This window comes from Entelurus aequoreus, linkage group LG04, assembly GCF_033978785.1.
Source record: "Entelurus aequoreus isolate RoL-2023_Sb linkage group LG04, RoL_Eaeq_v1.1, whole genome shotgun sequence".
Classification (NCBI taxonomy): domain Eukaryota; kingdom Metazoa; phylum Chordata; class Actinopteri; order Syngnathiformes; family Syngnathidae; genus Entelurus; species Entelurus aequoreus.
The window spans coordinates 86,516,815-86,531,848 of NC_084734.1; the positions used below are offsets into that span (position 1 = coordinate 86,516,815).

The following is a 15,034-nucleotide window of genomic DNA, read 5'->3' on the forward strand; positions in this document are numbered from 1 at the left end:
TTGCCTCATTAAAAGTTGTTCAGTGTTCAACTCCGGATAAGACCGCCCCCCTGACCACGTGGGACGACGCGGATTGGCCATGACGTAATGGTTTATAATCAACACTTCCAATTAACAAAACGGCAATTCAGACACAATATTAGGTACACTTGAAGTCAGTTACTAAGTTGGAATTGAAGCTCTTCATTCTTTTTTTTTGCATCCAAATTTAAAATTCAGTCAGGCTGTCATTTCAAAAAGCGTTTTGCTGCCACCGTGTGGATAGACCTGACTACTGCATGTTCTCAAGTGATGACAGAACACTGAATGATTCAACTGGCCACATTTATTGAGAAAACATACAAGAAACAGCAAAACCAGTCAAAACCCCCAAAAATATATGACAAATTCTATGTACAGATTCTATGCCCCCAAACAATTTTTTACAATACAAAGCTGGCGATACAAATGCATATAAATTTAACGGTTAATACATTTTAGGAACTGTACAATGCAAAAAGAGAATTTAAACAATGATTAACAAAATAAAAACCTGCAGCTCTATCAGAGCACCCAGAGACTATAGTATGGCAAATAAATATATACACTGAGAACAAATGATGAGATGTTCTTGGCAAAGTGGAGCAGGGGACTGATACAGTCGGCATACGCCCACCTCTCTCAGAGAGTGAGGACGTCGAGGCTGGGACTGAGCATTCTGTTGGAAGATGGCGACGGTTCTGAGGTTACGTGATAAGGTGCTCAGTGTTTTTTACTGGCACTACTGCTGCTGCTGCTCTTTTGGTAGCAGGAGAAGAAGTGGTGTTGGAGGGCCTTGTCCAGTGTAATGCGCTTGGCTGGGTCGTACTCCAACAACTTCTCTACGAGGTCAAATAGCTGCTGATGGTCCTCACATTGAGACATCATGTAACGCTATTTGGAGGGAGAAGGAAAGAGATTGTATTGTAAATTACAAAACAATATGGAGAACGGAGGCAGACTTTGACGTTTTCCTGCAATTCTTAGATTAAAAAAATATATACAACTTGCACTTTACCATTGCAACTTGTTTGTATCGTATTATCAAAGTATTAACTAATTTTAGGGCAGCAACATTGTTGTTTCGGGTTAAAAATAAATAAATGTGTCCCCAGTGTCCTATCAACAGCTAGTCACATCCATGCGGAACATTTCCGGGTTGAAAATGACATAATACATGCCTCGCCGTGAGTGGCGTTGAAGATTCTTCATCCACTGAAACTCACCTCATTCTATAACTTCTCCAGAAAGCCCACAGTCACACAAGCAATAATTTACCTCTTGGAGCAGGTTACTAAAAGCAGAAATGTGCTTATGTAGGTTAAACCATACTTTAATCTTGACGAGCGAGCTGCTACGAGCTACTTGTTATGCTACATCAAAGCTAGTTAACAGTGTTCACAATGAGGTGATGAAACATCCTAATTTGTTTTACTTAGAGGCACAACAGCCGCAGAGGATACAGAATGAAGAACACGAAGGAGTGCCTGCAAATGTGGAAGTGAAGAAGAGGATTTTGGATTGTGTTAATATAGATGTATGTAATATTTTATTGTTTAATACTTTATGTGCACTATTTTAATAAGGGAATAGTGTCCAATACCAAAGCAAAAAAATAGTTGTCATTGTTTACACCGCACAATTCACCAACAGTCTTGTTCTCATTGCACAAAAAATGTGACAAAATTAAACATCACTAGTACATAATAGTACAGTAAATAATGGTAAAACACTTCTTTTAGCAAGTGTACAGTAGTAAAGGAGACAAACACTTGTTCTTCGAGTGGCCCGAGCTTGACATTGTATTTAAAATAATATGACATGTATTTTGTATAATGTGTCTGTACTGCATGTCTAGTTGATAGATGGTTTTGTTGCAATAGACCTAATAGTAAGTACTGTACATGACAATCACAGCTCTGTTGTTGACAGCTTTTGAGCCTGCCTTCTCCTGTCGGGGCGGCAACAGGGCGGGAGGGAGGGGGCATATACAGCCAGTTTTCAATAACTTTCGTCTCAGACCACCAAAAACGCTGTTTGCGTCGGGATAAAAGGTTGAAACTGTACATATTTCACAGATTCCACCAAAAAACGGTTCTGTGGGGACAGGCCCTTAGAAGTACTTAGGTTCATTTTTGACACCACAGCCTGTCCCTCTAGATAACTAGTCTGAGTATTCTATGGGTTCTACATGGTTATAGATCTATGGGCATTTTAGCCAGTGAGTCAAAACAAGACTGGTGGTTTAAAACAGTGGTCCCCAACCACCGGACCGCGGCCCGGTACCGGTCCGTGGATCGAAAAAATATATAATAATTTTTATTTTTTTCTTTATCAACATAAAAAACTAATGATACACTTATAATTAGAGCACCAACCCAAAAAACCTCCCTCCCCCATTTACACTCATCCACACAAAAGGGTTATTTCTTTCTGTTATTAATATTTCTGGTTCCTACATTATATATCAATGCAGTCTGCAGGGATACAGTCCCTAAGCACACATGATTGTATTTTGTTATGACAAAAATAAAAATAAATAAAAATACCCCCCCCCCCCCCGGTCCGCAGTTACAAAAAGGTTGGGTACCACTGGTTAAAAGGACATTCTCACCCTGAGTGGTTTGCAGTGTTTCCTGACGTATCTGCCAGATGAGCTGTCAAAATCCCAGTCCAGCTTGTTCCGGTGGACATACCGGTGTTTCCTGTACAACAAAAACAATTTGGACAAAGTCACCATAGTAACAAAGTTTGTTGGCCTTCTCCCAAATATATAACGTTTTTCCCTTACCTGCTTTTATGAAGGAGGTTTGTAGGAATAGGGCCCAGGACTCTCTCCATCATCGCAAGATGCTCCTTGCTGTCATGGGTCTAAATGTGAAAGCAAACCAAAGTAGTTAACACTTTTGAGTGACACTCCTTTCCTTTATGCACCTGATGGCCACAAACCTGGAAGAGAGTTGAACCGAGGTAGTACTCAATGAGGATGCAGCCCACACTCCACACATCACAGGAGTGATCCCAGCCGAGATCTGTAAATCAAAATGGACACTTAAAAACTGCTCACAAGAGGAGCTTTATTTTAAAATGTTAAATAAATCATATACCTAAAATGACTTCAGGGGCCCGGTAATGACGTGTGGACACCACAGATGTGTGATGCTCATGTTCATATGTGGCATTTCCAAAATCTACTATTTTTATGTCTGGTCTCTTCAATGTCCTTTCATCTCGTTTCTAGAGATAAAACAAGGTTATGTTTATCAAACTGCATCAATAAGTATAAATGTACAACAATGATAAATATAAAGAAAGAGTGAAAACATGTTTACCTTAAATGAATTGTACCGAAGCTCACATTCTGACTCAATAAACAGGATATTCTCTGGCTTCAGGTCTGTGTGAGTGAGCTTATGTTTATGGAGAACTAAATATAGATGAGGAAAAGGTACCAGTTAGTCCCGGTGCGGGGTTAATGGCGAAGAATAACTTGGCAGCTCTTTTGAAAAAACATAAAATCACTCCAGGCTTCTCAAGTGACTCACATTTTACAGCGTGGATGATCTGGTAGGCCATTTGTCTAATGTGCTCGATGGGGAAAGGCTGAAAGTTGTTCTCCTTTAAGAAATCATAAGTGCTGAGACCAAGCAGCTCGAAGGCGATGCAGATATGACCGTGATAGTCAAACCAGTCCAGCATGTGAACACACGCACTAAAAAAAAAGGAAACTGTAAGTATCTGGTTTGTCAGTGTTGCTAACTCATTAGCGTTGTGTAATTACTCACTATCTGCCCTGGGAGTCCAGAGACTTGAGCTGTTCAAGCACAGCTACCTCAGACTTCGCTGCGTCTCGGTAGCGTTCAATGTTTTTAATGATCTTCAGAGCCATTCGAGCACCATTACTAATAAAAACATGAGGAAAAAATTAAAATCGGATATGTCAATAAATAAGACGGGTAAAAATTCAAAGTAGCAATAGCCATTCTTACTTTAGGTGATCAACGCATTCAACGACCTTCCCAAAGGCACCCTCTCCGAGAGTACTCACAATCTCATCTACACAAGATAGAAAAAGGAAGTTAGAAACAATGCAGTGATAAAAGAAACATTGCTGTGGCTGCTTGACTGCACTGTTTAAACTATATTATTTAAATTGGCTTGAGAGTAATGCCATACAATTCAATGTTTACATTACAAGTGCAGTAGCAAACCTAATGTAGCATGTAATCTAATGGGCAAAATACATGAATATCTATGAAATATTTAGAAATAAACACCAGACAAGAGTGTGAGAAAAACAAAATGTGAACAGTAGAAAAAAAGTGTATATTCTATACATCTCGCTTTCAGCATGTCTCCATTGTGATAGATGAGGTGACCCTCGTCATCATCCTCAACACTCCTGGATCTTTTCCTGCGGCGATGGCTCCTCCTCTGCATCCGAACCGCCGCATTCCGCCATCACATCAATAACCCATCAGTCAGCCAGCCAGCACCAGGCCACCACAACGCGACATCGTCATTCATTCAACCAGGCCAAGGGGGGAGTTGCGGGGGTGGACAGTTTCGGCCCGTTCAGTAACACCGCCAGGCGAATGGACGGCGCAGCAAATTCAAATTCAGCCCCATCGAGAAATTGGGCGCCAGCCACCACATAGTGTGCGTTACAGAAGAAAAACATGGCAACAAGATTTTCAGATGAGAGACTTTCTCAGAGTAGCACAGGAAAAAAAGTGAACTTGATTGATAACATGTATGTCTTGTAAAACAGCATCATTCATTATTCTATATTTCATTATAAGCTTACAGTTACAACATTAGTATTAAATCATCTTCCAGTACATTACCTTAACACCTACGCTACACATGTTTAGTACTAGAAATCATTTTAGTATGGCAGAAAAATAAACCGGTGTTAGCAATGGCTAAGCACCAGTGATAATGGCCCTGATGATGGTTTGTGGTACAGACAGAAGAAGTAAAAGGGAAAAGAAGTTCTCGTACCGAGGAGGACCTGTGGCGAGAGTGGCTACGCCTGTGCCTTCTGTCTCTTTGCCTGCTACGCCTGCTTCTGTGACTGCGGCCGCTGAGCCCGCTGCGTCCAGACGACTTGCTATAATGGTGCCAGTCGCGATCTCTGTCCTTGAGGGAACAATCACGGCTGTCCTCTGCATAGGCCGTCTCCAAACTGTGGTCCATGATTGGCCTCCCACGCGATTCAAGACTGTGGTTTAAACAGCGGTTCTCCAGGAAGAGCCTGTTAAACAGTTACAAAATCCCCCAAAAGAACAACAAAAAAGTTAAGTTAAAGCTGCTGTATGTCACCGGCTCAAACATGTTTTCAAAACAGAAACCACCAAGACCACTGGCTAGCTAATGTTACCAATAAAAGTTTAAAATAACTTATTTCTCACAATTACAAATAATCACTCGGGCAAAATAAGACATTGGCTGTCTGGTATACACGTCTGTAGCAGATCTTCCCAGGTAGTGAGGCAGGTCACCATGTATGAGTGCAGTGCGATGCCCTGTGATCCCGGGTAACATGCTAAATCAGTATCATGCTTTAAACCTGCTTTACAACCCAGGAGGGACAAGCATTAGAAAATGGATGGCTGGATGGATGTTTCATAGGTTAAAGCGTTTTGTATACTGTGCTCCGGAGTTATTGTTGCTGATCAATTTTAATGTATTATTTATTGATTTTATTTTATATTTTAGCTTCCAATGGTTCAAGTCGGCCAAAAATGTTTAGTTTAACTAAGGATTACAGATTTTATTTTTTTATTACAGACAAATGTATACACTTCAAATATTTTCTGTTAGATACCAAAAAAACAATGTTAAGTTTGTTGTAAGTTGATCTATATTTCTTTCTTTAGTCTTTAATGTTAAAAAGGGATACAATATTATGCAGAGGTGTACATAACTAACCTGTTGTACCCTACTGATGTGTTCTTGCAATAGTAGTCTCTAAACACGACTACATTCTATAATAACACCAGTAGAAGATGCTATATTTGTTGATAGTTGTTTTTAATTTAAAAAAAAGTCATTTAAAGTCTGTAAACACTTGAAAAAATCTCAACAAAGTACACTGTACAAAAAGCAGCAACAACTGAAAATATGGCAAAACGATAAAAAAAAAAAGTGAGGACTATAATTATTAACAGATTTGTTTTAAATGTATAAACTTTGAGCCTTCGACAAGAAAATTGTATCATTATAGCAAATGACTATGTCACGGTGACCACACTTCCACCACCACAAGTATCTTAGCAGTTTAGGGGAAACCATGATTAAGTATGTGCTACCGGGCAGTAGGGCTGCAACTAACTATTTTGATAGTCGATTAGTCAACATCTTAACGATTAGTCGGATAATAAAGCATTTACCGTATTTTCCGCACCATAAGCCGCACCTAAAAACCACAATTTTTCTCAAAAGCAGACAGTGCGGCTAATAACCCGGTGCGCCTTATATATGGATTAATATTCATATTTATTTTCATAAAGTTTAGGTCTCGCAACTACGGTAAACAGCCGCCATCTTTTTTCCCCGTAAAAGAGGAAGTGCTTCTTCTTCTACGGTAAGCAACCGCCCCCATAGAAGAGGAAGCGCTTCTTCTTCTACTGTAAGCAACCGCCAAGGTGAGCACCCGCCCCCGTAGAAGAAGAAGCTCGCGGATATTTAATTTCATTTGTTTTTCTGTAAAGACAACAAAATGTCTCCTACTAAGAGACACGCGTACAAGGTTCCACTGGCTTTTGATATTCATGTGAACCGCACTGTGGATACAACGGGAACACGTACGGTGAATATTCGCACCACAGGGAATGAGAAGTCGTCCTACTGTGGTTCTAGCTTGCCATGCTAACGGCCAGAAACTTCCACCCACGGTGATATTCAAAAGGAAGACCTTGCCAAAAGAGAACTTTCCAGCCGGCGTCATCATAAAAGCTAACTCGAAGGGATGTATGGCTGAAGAAAAGATGAGCGAGTGGTTGATAGACGTTTACGCGAAGACACCGGGTGACTTTTTTCACACAGCGCCGTTCCTGTTGATCTACGACTGCATGCGCGTCCACATCACAGATGGTGTCAAAAAACAAGTGAAGCACACCGAAGAAGAAGAATTCGAGGGATTTGTAGATGAGTAATAACTTCAGAAAGTGAGCTTTAAATGTTTATTTTGTGTGTTGCGTGACACTAACGTATGAGCAACGTTGAGTTATTGATGTTGCTATTGCTCTGCACTATTTTGAGTGTTACTATTTTTGTGATTGCACATTTGCACATTACATTTTGGGAGTGAACAGAGTTGTTAGAACGCTGGTTTGTAATATATTATTAAAGTTTGACTGACCTATCTGACTGTTTTGTTGACATTCCCTTTAGCGTAGCGTAGGTGCGGCTAATGGCACGGGGCGGCTAATAGGTAAACAAAGTTTTGAAATATTCCGTTCATTAAACGTGCGGCTAATAACACGGGGCGCCTTATGGTGCGGAAAATACGGTAATAGCTCTAATTTTTCCCTAGACTTTTAAACGCAGCTTGAGTTATTTTAGGTGTGTGCTAACGAACAATGACTAATTCATTCATAAATATCTAATTATACTTTAACTGTGCTGCTCATTCAGCTGTTACAAAAAATTTAAATGAATATTAGAATGTTTCCTTTAAAAAGAAAGGAAAGGCAAAGTGCTAAAAAACAACCCTGTTTCTGTGTTTAAAAAAAGTTAAAATATCAGCAAAGAAAACAAACAAAACACAAAATCTAACTCCCTCTAAAACAAAAGTGTTTTGTGATGTTTAAAAAGCTGCACACTGGTATATTGACAATTGACTCCTGGCAGTTTTAGCACTTCTCAATGTGTTGAGTTCTTTCTTTGATTAATTATTAAAATGGGGTAAAATGTCTCACCCTATGATTTAGTGTTATTTTCCACTTATCTTGGCATGCGTACAATAACACTGAAGTGTGAAATGCAGAGGCACAAACGTTTCTAAAAGCAGCTCTTTTAAGCAGGTTTGAATCGATCGGAATGTGTACCTAATATTTTTACAGGGTGAATCTATTTATTTTTGACTGTGTCTGGGGGGAAAAATAGCTGACACTTTTGAAGAGGGTGTGGCATTGTTTCATTTGCAATCTGGTAACGCCTCCACAAATGTACATCTTGCAGACATACACAGACTAGTAGGCTTAGATTAAAATCATCATAGGTTCCCTTTTATTAAAACAGAAAACATGCAGCTAATAAGAAAAATAACACAATGTTACAAAAGATGTGCTTACTGCGTTGTACACTAAGCCAAAAATGACATTTTTTATATGACACAAGGTTACTGACAATAACACTAACGCTCATACATGATAGTTACACTAAAAGTACAATGGCTAACAATGACTGGACACAACAAGGCTATTTACCCATCATTAGTCTTGCAGTGTCGGTTACTTCTTCTGTACTTGTTTTCTCGTTCACTACTGTGCGAATCTCGCATCTTTCGTTTGCGAAAGTCCATTCTTTCCTCCCAGCTGTACTCGTCAAGCCAAACACCCGGGGAGTGCAGCTGTGTACAATGGCGCATCTGAAAAGAACATGAAACACTCGGGTCAGATTCTTACAAAACAAAATGGTATACACGATTGTCAAAACCGTGGCAGCAAAATATTTGTGAAGATTTTCATGGTATAAAAAAATCTTGAAAGACATGGTCTAATGCAGTGTTTTTCAACCTTTTCTGAGCTGAGGCACAGAGAACCTAACCAGCAGAAAACATTAAAAAATTAAACTCAGCAGCCGATATTGACAGTAAAGTCGTTCTCGCAATTGTTTTCTCGCAATTGTTGGATATGAATTCAATAACCAAGCATACATCACTGTAGCTCGTCTCAAAGTAGGTCTACTGTCACGACCTGTCACATCACGCTGTAACTTATTTTGAGCATTTTGGTGTTTTCCTGTGTGAAGTGTTTTAGTTTTCTTGTCTGGCGCTCCTATTTTGTTGGTTGTCATGTCATGTACGGATGTACTTTGTGGACGCTGTCCACAATGACGTCCACGCGCTGTAAGTCTTTGCTGTCGTCCAGCATTCTGTTTGTTTACTTTGCAGCCAGTTCAGTTTTATTTTCGTTTTGCATAGCCATCCCTAAGCTTCAATGCCTTTTGTTTATTTTTGGTTTAAGCATTAGATACCTTTTTACCTGCACACTGCCTCCCACTGTCTGCATGTTGGGATCAGACAAATCATATTCTTGACGTCTACAAAGCAATTATCTACCTGCTGCCACCTACTGATATGGAAGAGTATTACACAGCTACTATTGACAGCACAGACAATAATTACTGGTTTGCAAATAATATTTTTAACCCAATTAGGTGAAATTATATAATTTCCCACGGCACACCAAACAATACCTCACGGTACACTAGTGTGCCGCGGCAGTGGTTGAAAAACACTGGTCTAATGGTATATGTGAAAATATGTACATTTCCATAAAGGCACACAGAGCCACATAGTGCACTAAAATTAAATACAAAAAGTAAGCTTCATGTCAAACAAACTGAAAGTATCTTAACGACCACTGGGAGAACTGCGTGTCCTTTCTTTCACAAAGACGGCTATGTTACGCATTGTCTGAATACCCTTTAACCGTAACTAGGGATGTTCGATAATGGCTTTTTGCCGATATCCGATATTGTCCAACTCTTTAATTACCGATACCGATATCAACCGATACCGATACATACAGTCGTGGAATTAACACATTATTATGCCTAATTTGGACAACCAGGTATGATGAAGATAAAGTAAAAAATTAAAAATTAATAAAATAAAATAAGATAAATAAATTAAAAACATTTTCTTGAATAAAAAAGAAAGTAAAACAATAGAAAAACAGTTACATAGAAACTAGTAATTAATGAAAATGAGTAAAATTAACTGTTAAAGGTTAGTACTACTAGTGGACCAGCAGCACGCACAATCATGTGTGCTTACGGACTGTATCCCGTGCAGACTGTATTGATATATAATGAGTAAAGAGTCTAAAGTGGGCTTTCGACCCACCATCCAACATCTCCCCATTATGCTCTTTAATACATGCTCGGATAGGCCAGAATCGGTATCGTAACAAAAGTGCAAAAAACAACATCGGTATCGGATCGGCAGTGCAAAAACCTGGATCGGGACATCCCTAGTAGGAACCAGAATATTAATAACAGAAATAAACAACCCTTTTGTGCGAATAAGTGTAAATGGGGGATGGAGTTTTTTGGTGTTGGTGAACTAGTTGTAAGTGTATCTTGTGTTTTTTATGTTGGGAAAAAAAACGATACCGATAATAAAAAATCCGGTGCCGGAAATTTCCGATATTACATTTTAAAGCATTTATCGGCAGGCTGATATTATCGGACATCTTTAACTGTAACACTTGATGAGATTGTTCAAAACACTCATGGGGCTTAGAAACAGAAATGAACAGTTAATAACTTTTGGAAATACAAATTAGCACGAATACAATCGCACTTACACGGTGTGCTTGGAACTGGTTGAAAGCTGATCGTGGCTGACGTCGGCTATTTTTCCAGGCCCAGCTAGGCCAGAAAGATTAGCGCCACTATTTTAGGTTGTACATTTCAACCCAAATTTTTATAATCCCTCAATGTTCAAGCTACTAATAGTAAGCCACGTTAAGAACGTACATTAAAAGAAAATATTGACGCGAGGCAATGTTCGACGTTAGCATTTAGCTTTTGTAGCAAGCGCCACCATGTTGGGGCCTGTCGTCGACGCTTGGAGAAGCTAACTGGCTACATGAGAGCACATCATTAATTACACAAACAGGCACTTAAAAAAATCATCAGTGTCAACCTTACCTCTTTTAAATGGACACTATGTCACAGGAGTTCACCTATCAGCGCTCCAAAGACAGTATTTGCTCAGATGTCGTCGACGAAACTCTTATCAAAGATGGCGAATGCTGTGGACTCCAACGGAATGGTTTTTATGGTCACGTGATTCACGAAGAAACCACGCCCATGACAAGTGACCCGAGTTGTAGTGCCCCGAGTTTAATCTTCCAGGTACTTCCGTCTACTGTGTTATGTCGCATGTTACTGAAATACAAGTTTGATCAATAAGGTAATTTACAGTGTAATACTCAATAAGGAATGCATTAGGGATTTTACTCAACAAGATGGGCTCCACATTTACTCCTTACAGACACAATTCAGGACTTAATCACGTGGTGGGCTCGATGATTTGTGGTGAAAACATGGTGCGTTGAGGTACAGTTTAACCCACCGGATATTTTTAAAAGGTGTCGGCAAAACCTGGAGGATGTCGGACCACGACTTGCAGGAGAGCGTGGCTGGTAAGGCGCTCTCAAGGTCAGCGATCGCCCAACTACTGGAGAGCAATTTCCACAAACTGCCCGACACCGAGCAGAAAATCTTCCAGTACGGACCTTTGTACGTGGGCGGGAATGCCGCTTTTGCGGGACTGTTAGCCAACAGCTTTTACCGCCGAGTCCTGAACGTCACACAGGCGACCGTCGCCTCCAGCCTGCCGATGGCGGTGCTGCCCTGTATGACGACCTACGCCCTCTACTACGCCATGGTGAGCAACCCGCTCTTGTCGGGGGAACTCCAGTGCCCGGGCTGCGTGCTGCTGAGAGGCGCCCTGGCGGCGGTGGTCGGCGGCGGCGTGTACCCCATCATCCTGGCCCTGCCCGTCAACATCGGCCTGGCCACCAGGTACAACACGGCGCCCATGCCGGAGAAGGGGAACCTCCTCCGGTTCTGGATGGACGTCTCCAGACCCGTGCTGAAGAAGATGAAGCCGGCTCTGATCCTCCAGGCCCTCTTTGCTAGCTTCCTCAGCTCAAGGACCTTTGAAAGTTACCTCAAACTCTGTGAAGTCGCCTTGGGCTCACAAAGAGAGGGACTGCAACACTGAAATTTGAGACTTAATACTTCTATCGTTTTCCATACTAGTGTGTTCTAGTACACAGCTTCCAGACACTCAAAAGGATCAACACAAAATATTTGTAATTGAAAATATTCACAGAAATGACAAATAAAATACATAAAAGATCATTTAGACTTTGTTCCCACCTGTCCTGGTGCTCCTATTTTATTCCTTGTTTTGATTTACCTTTTTTTGAAACTTTTATTAGTAGGTTGCACATATTCCGTACAATTGACCACTAAATGGTAACACCCGAATACGTTTTTCAACTTATTTAAAGGCCTACTGAAAGCCACTACTAGCGACCACGCAGTCTTGATAGTTTATATATCAATGATGAAATCTTAACATTGCAACACATGCCAATACGGCCGGGTTAACTTATAAAGTGACATTTTAAATTTCCCGCGAAACTTCCGGTTGAAAATGTCTATGAATGATGACGTATGCACGTGACGTAACCAGTGAAACAGAAGTATCGGTACCCCATTGTATCCAATACAAAATAGCTCTGTTTTCATCTCATAATTCCACAGTATTCTGGACATCTGTGTTGGTGAATCTTTTGCAATTTGTTTAATGAACAATGGAGACTGCAAAGAAGAAAGTTGTAGGTGGGATCGGTGTATTAGCGGCGGACTACAGCAACACAACCAGGAAGACTTTGACTCGGATAGCAGACGCGCTAGCCGACGCTAGCCACCGCACGGATGATCGTGGTGAAGTCCTCCGTCCTTCCGTCGATCGCTGGAACGCAGGTGAGCACGGGTGTTGATGAGCAGATGAGGGCGGGCTGGCGTAGGTGGAGCGCTAATGTTTTTATCTTTGCTCTGTGAGGTCCCGTTATACTAAGTTAACTTCAATGGCGTCGTTAGCAACAGAATTTTTAAGCTTCGCCAAGCTGGAAAGCATTAATCGTGTATTTACATGTCCATGGTTTAATAATATTGTTGATTTTCTGTCTATCCTTCCAGTCAGAGGTTTATGTATTTTGTTTCTATCTGCATTTGAGCACGATGCTATCACGTTAGCTCCCTAGCTAAGTTAGCTTCAATGGCGACGTTAGCAACAGCATACCTTCGCCAGGCTGGAAAGCATTAACCGTGTATTTTCATGTCCATGGTTTAATAGTATTGTTGATCTTCTGTCTATCCTTCCAGTCAGGGATTTATTTATTTTGTTTCTATATGCAGTTAAGCACGATGCTATCACGTTAGCTCCGTAACTAAAGTGTTTCGTCGATGTATTGTCGTGGAGATAAAAGTCACTGTGAATGTCCATTTCGCTTTCTCGACTCTCATTTTCAAGAGGATATAGTATCCGAGGTGGTTTAAAATACAAATCCGTGATCCACAATAGAAAAAGGAGAAAGTGTGGAATCCAATGACCCAGCTTGTACCTAAGTTACGGTCAGAGCGAAAAAAGATGTCTTGCACTGCATTGTAGTCCGTCACTCTAACATTCCTCATCCACAAATCTTTCATCCTCGCTCAAATTAATGGGGTAATCGTCGCTTTCTCGGTCCGAATCGCTCTTGCTGCTGCTGGCGATGATTGTAAACAATGTGCAGATGCGAGGAGCTTCACAACCTGTGACGTCACGCTACTTCCGGTACAGGCAAGGCCTTTTTATCAGCGAGCAAAAGTTGCGAACTTTATCGTCGATGTTCTCTACTAAATCCTTTCAGCAAAAATATGGCAATATCGCGAAATGATCAAGTATGACACATAGAATGGATCTGCTATCCCCGTTTAAATAAGAACATTTCATTTCAGTAGGCCTTTAAGTCGGGGTTCACTTAAATTAATTCATGATACAGATACTATCAAATATATACTAACATCATAATACAGTTATCACAGAAGATAATCATCAGAGTATATACATTGAATTATTTACATTATTTACAATGGTTGGTATCAACACTTCAGTCATCAACAATTGTATCATCAGAGAAATGGACATTGGAACAGTGTAGGACTGACTCAGTAGGATATGTACAGCAAGTAGTGGACAGAGAGAGAGAGAGATCAGAAAGTATAAGAAAAAGTGTCTACATTTGATTATTTACAATCCGAAGAGGTATGATGTGGAAGGGAGGGTGTTAGTTTAGGGTTGTAGTTGCCTGGAGGTGTTCTTTTAGTGCGGTTTTGAAGGAGGATAGAGATGCCCTTCACTTTCTGTTATGAAGCCTAGTTCAGTGGCCTAGTGGTTAAAGTGTCCGCCCTGAGATCGGTAGGTTGTGAGTTCAAACCCCAGGCCGAGTCATACCAAAGACTATAAAAATGGGACCCGTTACCTCCCTGCTTGGCACTTAGCATCAAGGGTTGGAATTGGGGGTTAAATCACCAAAATGACTCCTGGGCGCGGCCACCGCTGCTGCTCACTGCTCCCCTCACCCCCCCAGGGGGTGGAACAAGGGGATGGGTCAAATGCAGAAGACAAATTTCACCACACCTAGTGTGTAACTATCATTGGTACTTTAACTTTTTAAATATAGTTCTGGATCATTCAATCAACCAATCAACGTTTACTTATATAGCCCTTAATCACAAATGTCTCAAAGGGCTGCACAAGCCACAAAGACATTCTCGGCTCAGATCCCACATCAGGGCACGAAAAAAACTCAACCCGATGGGATACAATGACAAACCTTGGAGGGGACCGCAGATGTGTGACCCTTCCCCCCTGGGCGACCGGTGCAATGGACGTCGAGTGGATCTAGCATAATATTGTGAGAGTCTAGTCCATAGTGGATCTAACATAATAGTGTGAGAGTCTAGTCCATAGTGGATCTAACATAATAGTGTGAGAGTCCAGTCCATAGTGGATCTAACATAATAGTGTGAGAGTCCAGTCCATAGTGGATCTAACATAATAGTGTGAGAGTCCAGTCCATAGTGGATCTAACATAATATTGTGAGAGTCTAGTCCATAGTGGATCTAACATAATAGTGTGAGAGTCCAGTCCATAGTGGATCTAACATAATAGTGGGAGTCCAGTCCATAGTGGATCTAACATAATAGTGGGAGTCC

At 40.8% G+C, this 15,034-nt stretch overlaps 2 protein-coding genes across 3 annotated transcripts; one reads left to right on the forward strand and one right to left on the reverse strand.

Moving 5' to 3' along the window:
- Positions 1-310: 310 nt before the first annotated feature.
- Positions 311-11,056, reverse strand: LOC133649117 (dual specificity protein kinase CLK4-like). Of its 2 annotated transcripts, XM_062045918.1 has the most exons (13): positions 10,906-11,056; positions 8,454-8,614; positions 5,023-5,275; positions 4,356-4,452; positions 4,008-4,074; positions 3,804-3,920; positions 3,564-3,730; positions 3,351-3,445; positions 3,126-3,255; positions 2,968-3,050; positions 2,810-2,889; positions 2,633-2,723; positions 311-912 (listed from the first exon to the last, which is right to left on the reverse strand). In XM_062045918.1, exons 2-13 carry the CDS (start codon positions 8,612-8,614, stop codon positions 742-744), a joined length of 1,512 nt encoding a protein of 503 aa, XP_061901902.1. In that variant the 5' UTR covers positions 10,906-11,056; the 3' UTR covers positions 311-741. The 2 variants fall into 2 exon arrangements, with proteins under 2 accessions (XP_061901902.1, XP_061901903.1); XM_062045919.1 differs by lacking the exons at positions 4,356-4,452; positions 8,454-8,614; positions 10,906-11,056 and having other exon boundaries at positions 5,023-5,103.
- A 70-nt stretch (positions 11,057-11,126) lies between these two features.
- tmem126a (transmembrane protein 126A) lies at positions 11,127-12,119 on the forward strand. The gene has a single exon (XM_062045920.1). It carries the CDS (start codon positions 11,369-11,371, stop codon positions 11,984-11,986), a length of 618 nt encoding a protein of 205 aa, XP_061901904.1. The 5' UTR covers positions 11,127-11,368; the 3' UTR covers positions 11,987-12,119.
- The last annotated feature ends 2,915 nt before the right edge of the window (positions 12,120-15,034 follow it).